At 31.5% G+C, this 18,920-nt stretch overlaps 2 protein-coding genes across 4 annotated transcripts; one reads left to right on the forward strand and one right to left on the reverse strand.

The window, feature by feature from the left end:
• Positions 1-36: 36 nt before the first annotated feature.
• On the reverse strand, positions 37-18,915 carry neb (kinesin family member nebbish). Of its 3 annotated transcripts, XM_089077275.1 has the most exons (13): positions 18,794-18,915; positions 18,348-18,468; positions 17,521-18,063; positions 16,701-17,247; positions 16,388-16,615; positions 16,176-16,304; positions 5,328-5,488; positions 4,946-5,146; positions 4,217-4,489; positions 2,547-2,619; positions 2,304-2,473; positions 1,442-1,904; positions 37-896 (listed from the first exon to the last, which is right to left on the reverse strand). In XM_089077275.1, coding segments are annotated over exons 1-13 (3,735 nt in total). In that variant the 5' UTR covers positions 18,795-18,915; the 3' UTR covers positions 37-71. The 3 variants fall into 3 exon arrangements, with proteins under 3 accessions (XP_088933401.1, XP_088933402.1, XP_011631730.3); XM_089077276.1 differs by lacking the exon at positions 4,217-4,489; XM_011633428.3 differs by lacking the exon at positions 18,794-18,915.
• On the forward strand, positions 7,663-15,795 carry LOC105423624 (uncharacterized). Its single transcript, XM_011633427.2, has 2 exons — positions 7,663-8,575; positions 14,091-15,795. The coding sequence occupies exons 1-2, from the start codon at positions 8,458-8,460 to the stop codon at positions 14,330-14,332; spliced, it is 360 nt and encodes a 119-aa protein (XP_011631729.2). The 5' UTR covers positions 7,663-8,457; the 3' UTR covers positions 14,333-15,795.
• Positions 18,916-18,920: the final 5 nt, after the last annotated feature.

An 18,920-nucleotide genomic window follows, 5' to 3' on the forward strand; every position in this document is an offset into this window, starting at 1 on the left:
AAATGATAGTGAAGGTTTATTTAGACACAATAAATATTCCATAAACAACTACTGATTTTATTTTATCGAATTTATTTAGTTTTATCAATAAATCTGACATTCTTTTGTGTATTTTCAGCTTTTGTATCTTGTACAGCGTTATTCTTCATATTAGATTTCTTCGGTGACATGTCACGTTTTAAGCAATTTTCAATATCATCTTCTATTGTTAATTTATTCACATTATTACTACTGGTATTATCTATCAAATTTGTACTTCTTTCTTTGCATTCATTTATATCCTTATTAAAAAGATTTTTTATATCGTTCGACATGTCGATAACAGTATTATTAGCACTGTTTATCGAACTTGCACTAATGTCCTCGCATTCACTCGAATCTTTACTTTGGAAGATGGTTTTTAGAGATTCAATAATATCGTGTAATCTAGTCAACGATTCGACAATCGGTTTAGTGTCATGGTTTTGAGATCGATGGCACAGTTTATTTAAAGTCTTTGCGGCGACTTCGATTTGAGTGAGACATGCATTTACGTCCTCTTGCTGATCATGTATTATGGACGTCTGGTTTAGAGTTGCTTCTAGCATCGATGAATCCATGGAAACTTGATGGACACTCTCGTTCATCAATTGTCTTTTCACAGGAGTTATGTTTATCGAGATCCTGCTGCTGTTTAAAGAATCTTCAAATATTTCTGTTTCATCATAAGGTTCCCAATCACAATCAAAATTCTGTAGCTCCTTTATTGAGTCCTCTATATCGCAGTTTCTCAAGCGATAAATCCAATCTATAAAGTCCATCGGTTGCCACAAAGTTTCTATTATAAGCTTTTTATTACGAATGCGAATCACTGGTCGCAATTTCTTCTTCAATACTGTTTGCTGTTGATCAAATTCCTAAAATAGGGGATAAAAAACTTAAAGGTATGTATGCATTATGTATGCAATCAATATATGGTGAATTCTTCATAATAAAAAAAAAAAATGCTGTTTGTTATGCTGTATAGTTTAAAAGATATTTCTATATATAAAAATACATTTATTTGCATATGATATTAAATTTGTATCAGATAGGATATAGACTTGTGCTGATTTATTACAATCAAAATATTGACATAAGTTTTTAATGCCAAAAGCATATCAATGTTCGCGATTTCATGCAGTGTAGCTTACTGTTTCGAAAGAGTTAAATCAATAACGATCAATAGCTCTTATCATAATTATAGTAATAATTGTAGTTACAAAAATATTTTTTTATATATGTAACACATATTCAACTAATAAAAAATTTACTTGCAATACAATTCTTCTACGAACAACTAATAAAAAGATTGTTTTTTATTTTTTTGTACGAGAAATTATTAATTATCATGATTCAATATCTCGTATCATAAAATCATAAAAAAACTCGTTCATACATAAAATATTGTAAAATAACTCACATAATTAAATCCGGCTTCTTTACATCGCTGGGTCGCTTCTTTGACGAGTATCTGCATTTCGTGTAGACTGATTCCACCAGCAGTTATCACATCCTCATTAAACTTTGTCTTTAGTACATTCTCAATATCCGCAGTTTTTTCGTTCAAAATATTCTCGAGTTCCTGCAGAAAATTTGATTTGTACGGCGACAATCTTGCGTGACTTTGTTCCAGTTGTATTTTTTTGATCTTATTGTTGGTCTCTACTTCCGTAACGAGTAACTCCTTTTCCAATTCTAGTTCCTTCTTTCTACGATTAATTTGTTCAAGCGCGTGCTTTTGTTCTTCTAGGGTGAAACCGAGAACCTCGATCTTCTGTTCGTACGTCGATTTTTGTGAACCGAGTTGTAATTCCACCTCACGTTTAGCATTTTCTAATTCTTTTATTGCTTTTTGTTTTGACTCCTCCAGTTCGGCTCTTAATCTATATACAAAAAATGTTAAATTTTAAAATAATTACAAGAAAACATATGATAATAATTATAGTAGAAAATAATCAGAATTATACAATGAATTATACAATAATCAGAATTATATTGAAACAAGAAATTACTTATGCTATTTAATACTTATTTCGGTAACGCTTGTAAGAATATGAAATTATTTAGTCACCAATGATAGCAGATAGTAGATAGCGAATGTAAAAACGCAAAACACTTTGATTAGATTCTCTTCAATGGCAAATGTATTTGTTATCGTTATCTTTATTATTGCTAAGTAAATATTTTCATATAATTGCATTCTGTTTAAAAAAAAAATTAAATTAAGTTTTTACGTTAAGAAGTTTTTTCTAACAACACGTATTCCAATAAGCGATACATACTTTTCTTCCTGTATTCGGAGAATTTCCTGATGTGCAAATTCAAAATCTATCGCTTGTGTAGAAAGCTTGACATTGCAAGGTTCATCATACGGATTTAGGACTTTGAAATAGTGATTACCACCGATGACTAAACGATCACCGTGCTTGAGCACAATTTTCCCAGTTACTATCTAAAAAGTGATTAGAAACATTTTTATTTAATCTCTTTATTAGTAATTAATTGATCCTTTATTTATCTATTACCTGCCCATTGACATACGTATCTCCGCCCATTTCAGGTGTCAAAATTAATTTTCCCTCGTTATTTTCAATAGAGCTAAGAGAAAAAAGAAGAAAATATAACAAAGGATTGACATGACATTTTAATTAAAAGACGATAAGGGAGAGGAATTAAAAATATTAAATAACACATATATAAGCAAAGAATATGTTTAAACAAAAAGGAAATACAGGCAATACTCAGCTGGATCTCAGGCATCTATAGTTTCTTTATTTTTTGAATTTATATATATATATATATATATATATATATATATATATACACACACACACACACACACACACATATATAAATTTAAAATAAAATGTCGTCGTTATTTTTAATGGACTTGTAATATAATGATTCAAAGCTAGAAGCTAAATTTTTTTCTTTAATAAAATTGATAATTAAATATAATGCTGATTATTTCCTTTCCCCGAAAAATGTTTCAAGACATTAAATATTTATTCCAATAATAAGATATGAATATTCAGCAAAAAGTAAAAACAAGCATTTTGATGAGTATTTTGTTTTTGTAAAATAACACGTGCAGCTGTTCACAAATACAATTCATTGTATATTTATTAGCAACGTTTGCATATTGTATTATAACTCTCTGACTTATTCGAATTTCAATTTATTCGATGACTCCCTGTGAATCCCTAATGTTGCATATAATCCCTAATGCATATAATGCTGTATAATGCGACACAATGCTAACAGGATTCCGACATGATATAATGTAACTATAAATAGAATATGAAAATCATGTAGCAAATCAACATAGCAAATCATAGATTGTAAAATTATAAGAAACACCAAATTTGTTTTACACTTATCAGAGTCCATCTAATTAATAAAATAATATAATAATTGTACGGATAGTTGCGATACTATCCGATTTGTTGTACAATAATAATAACATTACACATGCATGACAATAAAAAATAAGTAGTTCATTAAGAGATAAATAATGCAAAGCGTGCTGATGAATAGTAATATTTGTTAGCTTCAAAAAATTCCTGGAATTAGTTGTGATAATTCGCAAAATTTGCAAGGAAATGAGAAAAATTATCTTACAAGTTCTAACAGATTAACAACAACAGACCTTTGTTCTTTCAACCCACATGAAATTGCGTCGCATGAAACTGCGCGGTTAAAAAAAAAAATAAATCACTAAATTTTGTATTTTACTACAATAATAGTCAATGAAACGATAAGAGAATCTGAAGATTTCAAATGTACGAAAAATGTATGAAAAAGTTTTATAGCGGGCTTTTCTTCAAAAGAACATTTTTTAATGATGTTGACTATTGAAGCTGCAAAAAGAGCAAAAAAAATTTCAAAGATTTTCCAAAAATGTGTTTCAACGACTTTACAATCGCTGGCCAAAACATGTAATTTTTTTATGTTTCATATCTCTTAAAAATTCCGAGGAACTTTCGAAGTTGTTAGTACAAAATGGGGAATAAGTTCACAGCAAATATATTTCAAATAATCAAATATAATAAACACCCAAATATATTTGACAGAAGAGAAAATTCAGCATGGTGATTAGAAAACATTTCTCCTTTTCTCGCATAGCAATTCATTCTTTCTCTCAAGATTCTACCTAGGCGACTCAACAATCAAACGCACACAATCCATGACTAACCAGTGCAATTCCCTAACGAGAGGTCCATCCAATATAATATCCAGATTCTTGGAAGTAACTTCAGGTCTGCTATTCTTACCGATACGAACCAAACCTGGAGGTATGAGATACAAAAGTGTACCGGATAACATAGGATCGGCCGCGAGATTTACGAGACAAGGTTGCTTATCTCTCTCTTGGAAATCAATCTCGATGGCGATTCCGCAACGACGCAAATATTTGAGCTCCGAGCTTTTTTTCTCTTCAGCTCTCTCGAACTTTTCGCGCCAACTCCTGTAATTATATGTAGCTAAAGATTAAGTCTTACTAATTCAATGCAAGTTGAGAAAATAGTTAATCAAATTTTCGACACTCCTAATGATATCATTCCTAATGATATGCTCCTGCAACAGATAGCTTCATTTACGAGAACATATTTATCCTAATAAATTGTAATAAGTTTTAAAAAATAGTATTAATATTATATAAAGGCAATATTAAATTATAACTTTCGATTTCTTAACAAAAATTGCAACGCCAACAGAAAATGAAGCATATTATACATCCATACCTGAAATTCATATCTTACAATACTTATAATACTTTCAATTATTTAAAAATTTATTATAAAATTGTTCTAAAGACAAATAAAAAATAATTAATTTTAAATTAAAGATTATCACAAGAATTTAAATATATATTATTATCTCATTTAACTTTTTATCTTGTGTATCAAATGATTTGACTTACATTTGAGTGGCAGCCAATTGCTCCTCCGTCTTCTTCAATCGATCTTTCAGTTTATCAATTTCCTTCTGCTTTTTTTTAACTTCCCCATCGGGCTGGTGAATCGGCTCGATGCAATCGAGCAATCGGCGAGGTATAACTCCAAGCTGCTTCTCATATCCCTCGCGGACTCCACGCAAACGTAATACTTCGGCCTTTAATTCGCTATCGAGACAAAAGTCAGATCATTAAATTAGACTTTTGTTGAAGTGTATCACAATAATAAAATTCCAATTTTTTAGGTAATGATTAATAATTTAATATGGTATATACATAATTTTCTCAAGAAGCGAGAATGTGGAGTTTTCTGTTGCATTGAAAATTATATTAGAGGGAGATGTTTTACCGAATTAACCGATCGTGCGGATCTTCATTGATTCGGATTCGATTAACTATAGCTCGAGCCTGGCAAGCATATCGAAGAGTCGCCAGAGTCTCCTCCACGTGAATATTTGCCGGTGATACCGTGCCCAGCATTGCCGTACGTGAATTTCCTCCCAGGCTTTCCTACAAAAATGTTTTTGCATAAAATTCTAATTTACTATTTGCCGTTATTTAATATGATATATCGTATATGATAAAAAGTATTGCCCAGTATATCGTGAATTATATCAAATATCAAAAGTGATCGTAAGTCTAATCATGTACGAATTCAATCGGTGGATATTATTATCGTTTTTCACGCTTCCATCCATCAATCAGCGTACTATCTCCTTAAGTATCGAAAATTTCAAAAGATAGACTCTTCCTTTTGTATTCTTTGTTTTTACCAAAGATAATCTCGTAAATTCTTGATTTTTAATTTTAATCTTCCAAATCTTTCTATTTTCTATACTTCATAATTCGCAATTTTGTCTTCACAAATTTTCAACGCGCAAAAAATAAGGAATCAAATAATACAATGGAAAGTAAAAATTGATCGAGAATTTTATACAAAGCACAATTGCAATTGCAAAGTTTAAAATTAATACCAAGAAGTGCAGTAGCAATAAAAAATTTAAGGAAATTTATATAACTATGAATCACACACGAATCATTGAAATGAATCATTTGCGTACTTGCAGAAAAAGTATTTTTTTCTGTCTTTATGTACTTAATAAGAAAATCACAAATTTGTTATCTTAAAATATGTTGTATTCACAGCGGTCTTAAATAAAATATCGATTTTTGTATGTATTTTGTATTGCATGTATATATAAAAAATTTTTATAATAGTGTAATACAATTTTGTGTGAAAAAAATAATGGTAAAGATTTTTAAATTTGCAGAAAAATTTGATATATATTATTTATAATATTATTAACGAACGATTTTTGATATTACAAATCATAACTGAAGATACTGATATAGAGAGAATATAAAATACTAAAAAAAAGATAAACAGATAAAACATTTGAAATGGCGCCTCCTGTGTACATTGTATTTGATATTAAATTGATGAATATTTATATGATAAAAATGAAAAATTAAATTAAACTTTCAATATATTTTTTTTGACAAAACAGTATTAAAAGAAGATTTCAAAATATGAAAATAGTAAAAGAAGAAAATATAAAAAGATGTTCGAAGAAAAGAGAAATAGCAAAAAAGTTAGATGAGTTAGATAAGGAAAAACCGAAAAAAAGAAGAAAAAATATAATAAAAACGAAAAATTAACAAATTAAATTTGTAATAATTTTTTTTAACAAAAAAAGGACTTTAATTTAAAAGAACTTTAAAAGTAACAAAAAATTAGTAAATAAATATTTGAAGAAAGAGAAGGATACAAGAAAAATTAAACAAAAAAAAAGTTGAAATAAGAAGAAAAAAATAATTAAATGCATAGAAGAAACAAGTTAGAAATAAAAAAATTGAAAAGTTGTGTCACACCCAGTTTTTGTATCTACCGTTTTGCTAATATATAATTGCACATGATGATCTTTGATAAATATCGTAAAAATATCACGAGAATAAGGTACCCGTTGATTGGCAACTTCAAAATGTCATAAAGTTGATATCATTACTGAGTACTACAAGTACTACAACTACAAGTACCATCTGTTGAGTTTATCTGTGTATTTACAGATTTTAAAAAACTGTTTTTACATGCAGCAGAAAGCGTGATCGATGGAAGCAATAAAAAAACATCCTCAAGACGATCAGATATATCGCAAACATTGCGATGTGTTTTAATTATTTGCGACCATAATTTTTATCCATGCCAACATATGAAATAGGATATGAATCGGACATAGAAACAGATATAAGATAAATCCATATTAGGATCATATGTCACATTTCTTCATGAAAGTATGATGTATCTGCTGAGGTAAACTAAATTCATATCTTCTCGTGCATGGTTTATCTCTTCCCATGTTATCTCTTATAAATACTTTATAAACAATAGGAAAATAAATATATCAAAATTAACGAAAAAATTCCGAAAATATATAAAATATTATCTAAATAAAAGATCACAAACAGACTTTTCGGAAGAAATCATTTCGTTCCCAATTTAATCGAGAGAAGTACTAATCCGGTAAAAAATTATATATAATTTTATATAATTAGATATAAAATATAATAAAACTGTATATATGATACAACGATATTGTTAAGCAATATCGATGCAATAATTATTTAGCAGCAAATTGATGTGACGTCATATATTTCTGATGATCGACAACTGAATTATCTTATCGGCTTGCCACTGCAGAAAAAAAAAGCGATTTGTTTTCAAGTAAAATATCGAATTCAAGAAAAACATAAATAAGACGAAGTATTCCGGCGCCAGGGCGCACGCGCCGGTACGCACGTACGCACGCGTACGCGTGCGCGTATGCGTGCGCGTACGCGTATACGCATGCACGTACGCACGCGGCTCTCCCTGTCGCGGGTGTCGTTACCTTTTGCGCGTCGCGCAAATCTACAAGAACGGCGGAAGGTGATTGGTGGAGCGGAAGGTGGGGCATTCGAGAACGTAAACGAGCGCGTACGCGTCCCGAAGGACGGGAAGATGTGTCGCGCGGAAGAAGCGATGAACGGAGACAGACGAAGAACCGGCGGGAAGCGGAGTGGGGAGGAAGGCCCGCAGATAAACATTATGTGCGTAGCGTCCATGCGCTTCGTTAGTTCGAAGCGAGAGCGATCGGGGACGGGCACGACACGCTTTTTCCGCAGAAGAAAGAAACTACGCGGTTCTTCCGCCCAGGCGAATAAACGCATCACGCATCACGATCTTGTCAACTGGGCCACTCACGCAGCTGCAGCTTCAGCTTCAGCTTCAGCTTCAGCTTCAGCTTTAGCTTTAGTTTTAGCTTCAGCTTCAACTTCAGCTCCAGTTTCAATTTCAGCTTGAGCTTCAGTTTCAACTTCAGCCTCAGTCTCTTGAAAGATATGCTTCGGCATATGAGCTGCTGAACAAGCGAGACGACAACGATAATCCGTATATCTTCCGCCAAACATTTCGACAGCTCGAATCGCGCCGAAGAAAAGCTATGGACCTCGTTTACATACCAGAGGTGTTCACCTACGGGTATTTGAGGAATGCGCAATACCGCGACTACGAGCAACCGTGGAACAAGGACTATTTCAAGTGCGGCAGCAATAGCAGCCGTAAGTATGAAGTCCGTCTCTTCACGTGTAACCGCGCTTGATTAATGGGTTTATACTTCATCTGGTAATTGGATACGATGGAACGTAGCTAATTCGTGCACGCGCATTGCGAAAACTGTTTTCTAGAATTACCGTCCTTGACCACGGCTTATTAACTGATAACTAACCAAATGTTCTAGTTACGATGCGGAATTAATAGTATAGTAATAATAACGAGCGATAAGCTTCCTCGCAAGTTATACGCTCGTCCTTGAATGGACGAACAGGACGAACTTTCCGACCACGAATTCGTTTCTTCACCGACTCGAAGCCAGTTTCTTTTTTCAAGTTTAAAATAATTAAAGATACACGTTCTCTTCACTGGGTATCAGAGCTGTTGATAGTCTTTAAAATATTCTTTGGCAAGTTTCAAGGAAAATTTGAAGAGAAACGCTCTTTCTTCGCAAAACAAAATCTCAATATCGAGATTTCTAATAAAAATTAAAAAGTCAAAATACGATATCCCTTGAAACGCTATAGAAAATTTGATTACGCGTCGATGAAACTGAATTTTTTTTATATTAAATGAAATTTAATATAAAATTTTTTTTTTCTTTTTCTCGATATAACAATGCTTTGGGGAAACTTTGGGGAAAAAATGGAGCAGTTACGTCGTGAGAATTAATTACGAATGTTTACTCGGTGCGGCGTTTATTTCGCAAACATCACGTAGCATAATTTTCTAACGGTAGCGGAAAACATTGACCACACATCTTAGTAAAGGGAAAGTCTGGAAAAGTTGGACATATTTTTCATTTTTACATTTACTAGACAAATCCCTAGTTTGTATTTTAATTATGAACTCTTTTCAGATTTCCTATTAGAAAGGTATCTATAGTATATAAATAACATAAACTATATTTTTTGTACGGTACCGATCATAAGCTAAATGTTACTTTTTCAAACTGTTTGAAAAATCTACACTTTAGGAACAACCAATTTAACTCAATCGACTAGATGGTACTTTCCTTGTCTCTTGTCATGTATTTCTCCCATGCTTTTAAGCACAAAGATTGCGAGAATAAATTACTAGATAAACATTGTATTTTTGGCTATGTGGAAAAGTTATAAGTTGAGAATTTTGCTCAATTGGTAAATTATCTCGAGATAACATTTCTTTGCGTTTCTTTGAAGGAAAACATGTATCTTATCTCTGATTTTAATCCTGTTAGTCTGGACCGATAGCTATAAATGTATCTATCCGTTAGTCGAATTCACGAGTGCAGAATTGCTTCGCTTGAATATTCGTTCATTTAATTATCTATACAAACGAGGAAACTGCCTCAAACGATAGCATCGATATCACTATAATAAAAAAAAAAAATTTACCTTAATTTACTTCAAAATATTTTCCGGATAATTTACACAGATAATTTACAAAACCTGATAATTTACATAGATTTCCCGTTTTCTTAGCATTTTAACTAGATATATAAATACCAAAGTAATCCGAGGAATTCTCAAATGTTGCATTAACGTGTTGGTGTTAATTGAACAAGATAGTGAAGTAATTGAAGTAAAACATAGCAATAAAGCGACAAAAGTAGAGCAGTCAAGGTGAAGCGAGCTAGCAAAGCGACTGAGGAAATTGCAGGGAAATTATGACAGCGGCAATATCGGAAGTCTCGGGCGGAAATTGCAAGCACTTTCATTGGGCTTTGCGTGGAAATTGTAGGAACTATCATTGTTAGTTCTGCCACATAACTATATAAACAAGTCATCTGTAATATAGCGGAAAATCTGTTTATTGCTTGCGCAACAGGATCAACGCAAATATAATCGTGCATCGATGAAAAATATTGTAATTAGAAAAGTATAATTTTTCCAGAACAAAATGTACGTTTTTTTGTTCTGAAAATTTTTCACGTGATATTTACCATAAAAATAAAATATTCGAAATACGAAACTATATCTCGGAACAACGAGTAGAATATTTCTTAAGTATAATGTATAAAAAAAAATTAGAAACTTATTTATTGTTAAGAATATCGTAAAAAAAAATGCAATAAAAAAATGCAATAAGATACTTTTTATTAACTTTGTCGATATTTGCATACAAAATAATGGCTCAGTAATTATCGTGGAAAATTCGCGGACAATAGCTGCCTTTGTGTAATCTAAACCTGCGTCATATTTTACGTCGCAAAATATATCTTTCAATACGTAGTGCACGAATAAAAATAACAGAATGTTCCAAATAAACATAATAATTTCATAATTATTCGTATGAAGACATAAATTAAAAAAATTATTTTATTTATAAATATATTATTTAAAAATCATCGTTTTAAATAAATAATTCATCTAGAAAATTTAAAATAAATAAAGAAAAAAAAACAACAAAAGGATTAAGAGAATTGGAGATTGTATAAAGAAATTGAATTACATTAGAAGGCGCAAAAAAAAACGTACTCGCGTTTTCTAATATATTAATTATTAATAATTATTATGTTAGAAATGAATGCATTAGGAGACGCAAGTGCGTTTCTTTATTGCGTCTCTTAATTTATTAATTTCAATAATTTATTAATGTGCAATAATTACTGAATATAATTGCGCATCAACAACCGCGTTCAACTTTTAGCCGCTTTGTTCCTATTTTTTTCACATAATTTATATTTTAATAAACAATCTTTATACGTTTCTTAATAAAAAGAGAACGGGAAAAGAGAACGGGATTATTCAAGTAAAGCAACAGATAATACAGAGAGATAATAGATTATAAAAATAAATTATAAAAAAATCTTTGCGAAACTATGTCATATTCCTGTTACGATTTAAATATATTGCTGCAATCGAATATACATCATATCTGTCGGGTAGATTAAAAAAATAGCTAACGAAGATATATATCATGTATCGCGTATTATGCGCATTTCTTTTGCAATTTTAAAGTAACTGCGTCAATATCTTGCTAACGCATTCCTGTTTTGAAAAAAAAACGCGGAATATATGACTAGCTAAATAATCAACGATTTCATCAATGTGTTGATTCTCTTTATCATCACATACATTATCATATGTTAAACCGCTTAATCTAAATATATCGTGTATCTTGCGTTGCGGTTAAGGAAAAAATTACGAGCTCGCGCTTTTGTCGAACGGGTTCGTTCAATCGTTAATACGCTTCCGCCAGCAAGCGTGACATTTACAGCTGTAATTATTCCGCTTTCGAATAAAACGTTTCATCGAAATACCGTAATTTATGCGAGATCAAATCGTCAACGATCTAGACGAGAGGAAAGACATTTCCTTCGTATCGAAAAGACAAATCGCGTTATCGTATTTTTTATGCAAATCACTCTCCTCTGTTTACGTCGTTGTAACGAGATAAGAGTTACATAATTATACAAATCATGGCACGGAATGTTTACCTGCGCGAATTCACAATATCTCGATATCTCACGGTCGCGTCTACCTTTCGTCTCGCATCAAATTGCGACTGTTGCGATCAGCATTGATATCTCGACACACGTGTTTGTTGCGCCCGGCACATTAACGGCAAAATAAAAAAAAAAAAAAAAAAGGAGGGGAAGTTCGCCCTCGCATGTTATCGCATTTAAAAGCGATAAGTTGCGACGTATCAGATCAACTAGGATATGTTTTATCAAGGTGCGTCAAGATCTCTGGATTTATCTCGGCAAAAAAGATACATCGATTAAAGAGCGAGGATTACGTTGCGAAAATAATGGGCACGTCGTAAAACTATCATACGTTATCGGCGCCAACGCTGATTACATCTGCATTTAAATTCCTCGCTTTGAGGAATGAATGATGACGGATCGTTCGATAGGATCGAAATCGAATCTATTCCTCCGCGGTGGTTACGGAAACGTAACCGAATTAATTCCGAAGGAAGAAAAAAAAATATGTATGTCCCCCCGGGTGGAGCGGTCGGAATAACGCGCGAATAATTCGCGCGTTATTCCGACGTTTATTCCGAGCGGCTGTCGTGCGTGCGCTAACGTTTCTGCGATACACACGTGTCTATTTTTAGCCGGTTTCTTTAGGCGGCCACGCGCTATGACCCGAATCGCGCGTTTCGAGCACACGTTTCACAGCATCTCTCCTCTCCTCTTATCACCAAATCGTAAATCGCTTTTGGAAATACCGTATGGCGCCCGCGCCGCCCGTTCCAATTATCAATCGCCGAGGCGCTTGCGAAATTTCAATTGCAATTAAACTCCGGAGCCTCGGACGAGGTGCTCTTAAAAGAGAGCGAAATAAATCTTGCAATTCCAATTCTCCCGACGTTGTTGATTCATTCCCGTCGGATTAATCAGGCGTTTAAATATATAATTGCGATCCGTCAGCGCGCTTGCGATACGCTCCGGAGATTACGTCCGAGTGTCTCCGCCAAGGCAGGAGGTGGAACGACGGATATCCGTGACTCACGGGTAAAGGTATAATCATCTGGCGCTACAGGTGAACGCGTTCAAGATCGTACGTCAGAAGTTTTTTTTTTTTTTTTTTTTTTTTTTTTTTTTTTTTTTTTTTTTTTTTTTTTTTTTTTTTTTAATTAACACCGTTGAATGCCGTGACGGTCACCGGCGCTATGATACCGACGTATCTCGACGTAGAAACAATTACGCTTAACAATCTACATATCGAGTAAAGAACGCATTAACTGGAATTCGGATTAATTCATCCGTTAAAAATTATGGGAAAATTATGGGAACAATTGTATTCAATCTACATATATCGAATAAAGTATCTGTTGACTGGAATAATGATTAATTCGCTCGCTAAAAATTTCTCATTTACTTACGTCCGCTTATTTGGTCGCGATATCAGATGTATGGCGTACAATCAGACTTCGAAAGCTTGTAAATATTACATGTGCGCGACACGATTGAGTGAGACCGAAGGTCTTAAATAAACGATTAAGAATTTATTAATTTATTTTTTGTGATCAGCAAAGTAACTTTGATCTCGTCACTTTCGAGTCTATAAAATATTACGCGTACAAATATCTCGATTCACTTTTTCATTTGTAATTATGTTTTAATGGGAGTTTAATATCGAGGAAAGTTTGATATTCGCCTATAAATATCTGCATTTATAGTTCGATGAAAATAGTCAATAGTTCCGTTGTTCTAGTTTGATTCGCGAAATGTCAAATAGACTTTTCTTGTAAACTATTTTGTATCATTATCATTCATAAATCACACCATATCTCGATATTAAGAAAAATATTACACTGTAGATATTCACGTTGGCCAGCTCGGAGCAAACATACCAAAGAATAAATAAACCGGTTTGACCGGCAAGTTTTATATAACTTGTAAAATACGACACTGAATTCTTGCAATGTCTATCGACAGAACGCGTATTTTCAATTCCTATAATAAATACTCGATATTTTACAGATATTTTACAAAAATATGAAAAATAATGTAGAGATAAATATCCCGATTGCTGAAAAAAAGCTGGATTCTTTCTCTTTTCAATAGTTCGTCTCATGTTATTGTTTTAGGAAAAACAGTGGAAAACCAGCGAAACGTGCAGCAACAATCCAAAGAAAACTGTCACTTATGCAAAGAAATGAAAAGGAGAAACTTGGCGATTTACATAAGAAGTAAATCACGAAGCGATTCCTGTCACGAAGGGATCCACGAGGAAGAAGAGGAGAACGACGTAATGTCGTGCGAGAGAAAAGTCGTAGATGTTGACAAAAATAAGTCTGCGAAATCATCACGCGATGCAGAGAAATCATAGCTTTTTAGTATTATGTATAACGCGAGCGTTACAATAATATTAATTTTATATCATAAGTGCAAGTGTAAATACGCGTATATAATAACACTATTTTTAGACAAGCGATATTAATTTTACGTTTATCACTATTGAATTCACCTATTTCTGAAACTATGTAGTAGAACATTATAAAACCGAATCCATTCTGTTGATTCCACTCATAATTCTCTCTTTCTTTCTTTTTTCTTTTTTTTTTTTTATATGCGCATATGTGCAATATGTTGTCTTATTTTAATAAATTAAATTTTTCTAATTAAAGGAAGTCAGAAGATCTAAGGAACTCAGAATTAAATAGTCATTAAATAGTCACTACATTTATCAAAAGTAGGTGTAAATCAAATAGATCAGAAAATAGAATTAGAAGATTAAGAAGATAGAATTAAGATTTATATATGTATATGAAGTATTTATATAAATATAAAATATATGAAGTACACTATATATACAGAAGAAATATTTCATCATTGCGATTGTTACTGATGTAATGATCAAAACGACACAAGTAAAAACGAATTATGATAAATTTTATATATATATATATATATATATATATAATTATATATATATATAATTGGTTATAATAATTGCAAAACTTACTTAAATTATCGAAAATTTTAAAAAATGATTTAATGTACTTCATGCATTCTTTTGACTTCACATACGTTAAGTATTAAATTTTATATGTGCATTAATTATAGTTAATTATTCAACGAATGTTATCTAAATATAAATGTAAAACGCTCGTACAAATATCAATTATCGCTAAGACTGTTTATTATGATCGACACACTGAAATTGTATCGATGTTTGCTCGAATTAAATTTATATTATTGAAAAAACAAAAAAAACACAAGAGAAAATATTGCAATCATTATAACTTTAAATTTGATTGTTGCTATTTTACTTGAGATAATAACTGCAAATAATTTGCGCATTTTAATAATTTTGATTTTAAAAGAGCAATTTAAAAATTCATCATAATGAATGGCCTTACAAAAATTATTGCTTGATACATAAGACTGAATACATGATTCTATATATTGATTCTATTATATAAATATAGAATAAAGTAAGTTAAAGTTTTAATTTAAATATATCTAATATTGTCAATCTAGTAACATATAACATAATATTATACAATGTACTTAATTCTGAAATAAGATTTATTATTTTTAATATATTTTTTTATTATAAGAATGAGAAAAAATATATACTGGGTTAGTCTACTAAACCGATACTAAGTCGATATACCGTTATTTTACTTATAACAAATATTTTTAAGATATTTATTTGAGTTATTGTTATTATCAGACTTAGCATTTTTTTTTCATATATTTGCATAATTGAAATAACATTAGGATTACTTGTAATATTAAGTGCAAGAAATAGATTATTAATATTCTTGAATGCCAAGCATATATAAATGTTTATATCTTTAATACAATCCTGATAAATCTCTTTCTTTCTTTCTCGACAATAGAAAATATATCTAAAAACTACTAAATTTATCTATATTAAGTCATGCAGAGTAAAATTGCTATTTTAGTTACAAAGTTTAGTTTATAGTTCAATTTATAGTTACAAAGAATAAAAAAATTAAAAAACGTCAATACGATATTCTACATCAGAATACGATCATGTAAAAATTGTCAAATGAAAAAAGCATTTAAAAAAAATTGCTTATATCATTTCAAAAATATTTTCAAATTTTTAATGTTTAAAGAAACAGTGTTTTTTAAATTTGTTAAAATAAATTTCCAATTATTTCCAATAATTTAAACTGTATACAAAATATAGTACTCACTTTTAACAGCCATGTTAACACTGATTCACGGTACGGTACAAAACCTTGCTTACGATTGTTTGTATTCTCTGTGAGTGAGGCGATTACCTTTCCCAAAGTGAGTAAAGACTTATTAATAGATACACCTTCCTGTTGAACAAATATCACTCAATATTATTAATTATTCAATGCATATTTTGAAAAAACTAGCACAAATAACAAATAATACAAACCCTTAATCTGTCCCCGGTAGCAGAAGTTTGGCTCAATCGCTCACTACCAGCTAAGTCAACCAAATTGATTTTACTACGACGATTAGCATCGAGTGGCTCGCAATCCAATTGATTGTCCAAACGCGTCTGAGTTAATATAATACTAAAAATGCTATGAGATCGTGAACTCTTCTCGTTCATACCAGTCGCAGCGGTAGCTCTCTGTGAGTTGCCCACTTTAAGCCAAGCCTAAAAAAGATTACATTAACGGGAAGATAAATTTATATTTAAAAAATTATAATTATATTTTATCATTACAAAACTCTAAAAGTACCTGCAAGTCCTTGTAATTTTGTACACAATGCTGGCTTAAATCTACAACGTAGGGGCCAAAGACTGGATGTTCCCTCACTTTGAGAGGAGCCTTTCTCGATCCATTATTTGTATTCGCCAAGAGATCGTGTATCTTTTCGTTATATATTTCGAAATAACTAATTTCTACAGTAGTTTCTACTTGCGTATTGTCACGCGCTTGTGTAAATATTTCCTGGCAAAATCTCGGTATGATACCGACTTTCTCGTCGAATGGCATCGTGTTTAATTGCACGGTTTCTGTGCCCATTAAACTATAACTTTTTCCAGATCCGGTCTGCCCATACGCAAATAAACAGACGTTGTAACCCTCGAAAGCATTTTGCACCAAGGGTAATACCATATTACGAAAAACAATCTCTTGGCTAGCATGACCAGGTATCAATGGATCATCGTGAGAAACAAAGCAATGGTCATACATGAAAGTGTGATGTGCAGATTCACATTCCACAATGACGTTCTGACCATTCCCTTGTACAACCGTCGTAACTTTAGGATCATTTAATTCTCTAAAATTACAAACATTGTGAAATAGAATATTGTTCACTAATATGAAATATAATGAAATAAGATAAAGATTAAAAAAAATAATTAAAAATAAAAAATAAGAATATTTAGTAATAGTAAGAATATTTTCGTCAATAAAAAATTTTAATATATATACAAATAGTAATTAATAACTAAGCTTCTTATAATATTTAGTCTTAATTATAAGGAATGAAAAGTAAATATAGACAGTAAAATTCCTTGGACAATGATCAACTATGTTATATCTTACTCACTTGGCATTCAAAGGTCTAATACGTATACCAACTGTGAGATTACTACTTTCACCCTCATACATTGTCTGTTCTCCAACTACTATATCATCAATTTTTTGGGATGGAGTTTCCAAATGAACTGCATTAAAATAGTCTGGGGTACTCTGTGACAGAGCATGATCACTGAAGTAACGTTTCATAGGTGTTCTCGCAGGTAAAACATTGAATTTATTGGCACTAGACGTATTCGTTATTCTTGAGTGTTTGGGAGTATAAAACTGTATAACAGATGTTTTGTCATTAGATGAACCACTGATAAATTTTGATTTGATTGGTGTCTTTAAATTCTTTTCTTTAGATGTAGCATTATTAGAGATTGCCAAACTCTCCTGTTTGGCTAGATTTGTAGGTTTTGGACATAATTCTATGTCGGATTTCCTTGGGGGCCCTAAGGTCTCTGCCACTTCAAGTTTCGATGATACCTTTTGTAGAGGACATTGCTTCTTATTCGTACTTTGGTTCTTTGTTGAAGTAGATGGATCATGAGGATATAAATTTTTCTTTCTACAACAAAAATTATTTTATTTTCTTTAATTTTGTTCAATTTTTTAATTTAATGATTATTGTAAGATAGAAAAATAGAATATAAAATTTTCATGACTTAAAAATAAAAGATATATTTAACTTTCAATTTGTATTATATAAAAAAAAATGGGAAAATGTTTATACTATTGGATATTCAGCAACAATATGTCATTTATGAAATTTCAATTAATAATACATAAGAATTTTCAAGTCTAATCATGTTACGCGTAACGGTTAAACAATATCAAACGACGATGCTTTACGTTTTTATCACCGGGCTAGTGTTCTCCTTGTTAGAATTCCTCGGCGATGTTGAGAAGATAGCTTCGCAGTATCCATGACTCGTGGATTTTAAGCTGTGGTGAGACATCCTGGTAGAAATCACTGAAAAAAAGCTATTTGACAAATGCACAAGGAGAATTTGAATAAGTTGAGTGGTTTGAGTTTTATGACCTAACTTTACAAAGTTCGAGGTCCATAGCCATGGAACATGAAAAATATATATAGATGTGAAATATAATGATGATAATTCACTTTAGAAAAAAGACACTAACTAGAAATCTAGAGACTTTCTGATCAGAATTCTTTCTGAACTTGAGATAGCAACTTGTAATTGGTGCATCATTTTGTCTTTGTTTTTCGTCCTTGTTTTGTTTAGCATCAAATGTATATAATAACAATAATAAAATAATACTTAATTTGTATGTACTTGCGTTATTTCTGAAATTGCATTGATTGCATCCATCAAAACGTTATTGATCTAAATTTGGCCCTTCACTTATCACTTGTTTCATTTAACGCAGCTAATAATCTTGACCGTTCATTGAGTGCCATAT

Source organism: Pogonomyrmex barbatus, unplaced genomic scaffold (genome assembly GCF_055798465.1).
Source record: "Pogonomyrmex barbatus isolate J1 unplaced genomic scaffold, ASM5579846v1 scaffold2, whole genome shotgun sequence".
In the NCBI taxonomy this organism is placed as follows: domain Eukaryota; kingdom Metazoa; phylum Arthropoda; class Insecta; order Hymenoptera; family Formicidae; genus Pogonomyrmex; species Pogonomyrmex barbatus.

Excerpts from the sequence above, each read along its gene's own strand:
- LOC105423624 (XM_011633427.2), top strand. The coding sequence starts at position 8,458 with ATGGACCTCGTTTACATACCAGAGGTGTTCACCTACGGGTATTTGAGG. Across the intron at positions 8,576-14,090 it reads GTGCGGCAGCAATAGCAGCC|GAAAAACAGTGGAAAACCAG; the intron begins GTAAGTATGAAG and ends TTATTGTTTTAG.
- neb (XM_089077275.1), bottom strand. Across the intron at positions 18,064-18,347 it reads ACTAGCCCGGTGATAAAAAC|AAAGAAAAATTTATATCCTC; the intron begins GTAAAGCATCGT and ends TTTTTGTTGTAG. Across the intron at positions 2,474-2,546 it reads ATACGTATGTCAATGGGCAG|ATAGTAACTGGGAAAATTGT; the intron begins GTAATAGATAAA and ends ATCACTTTTTAG.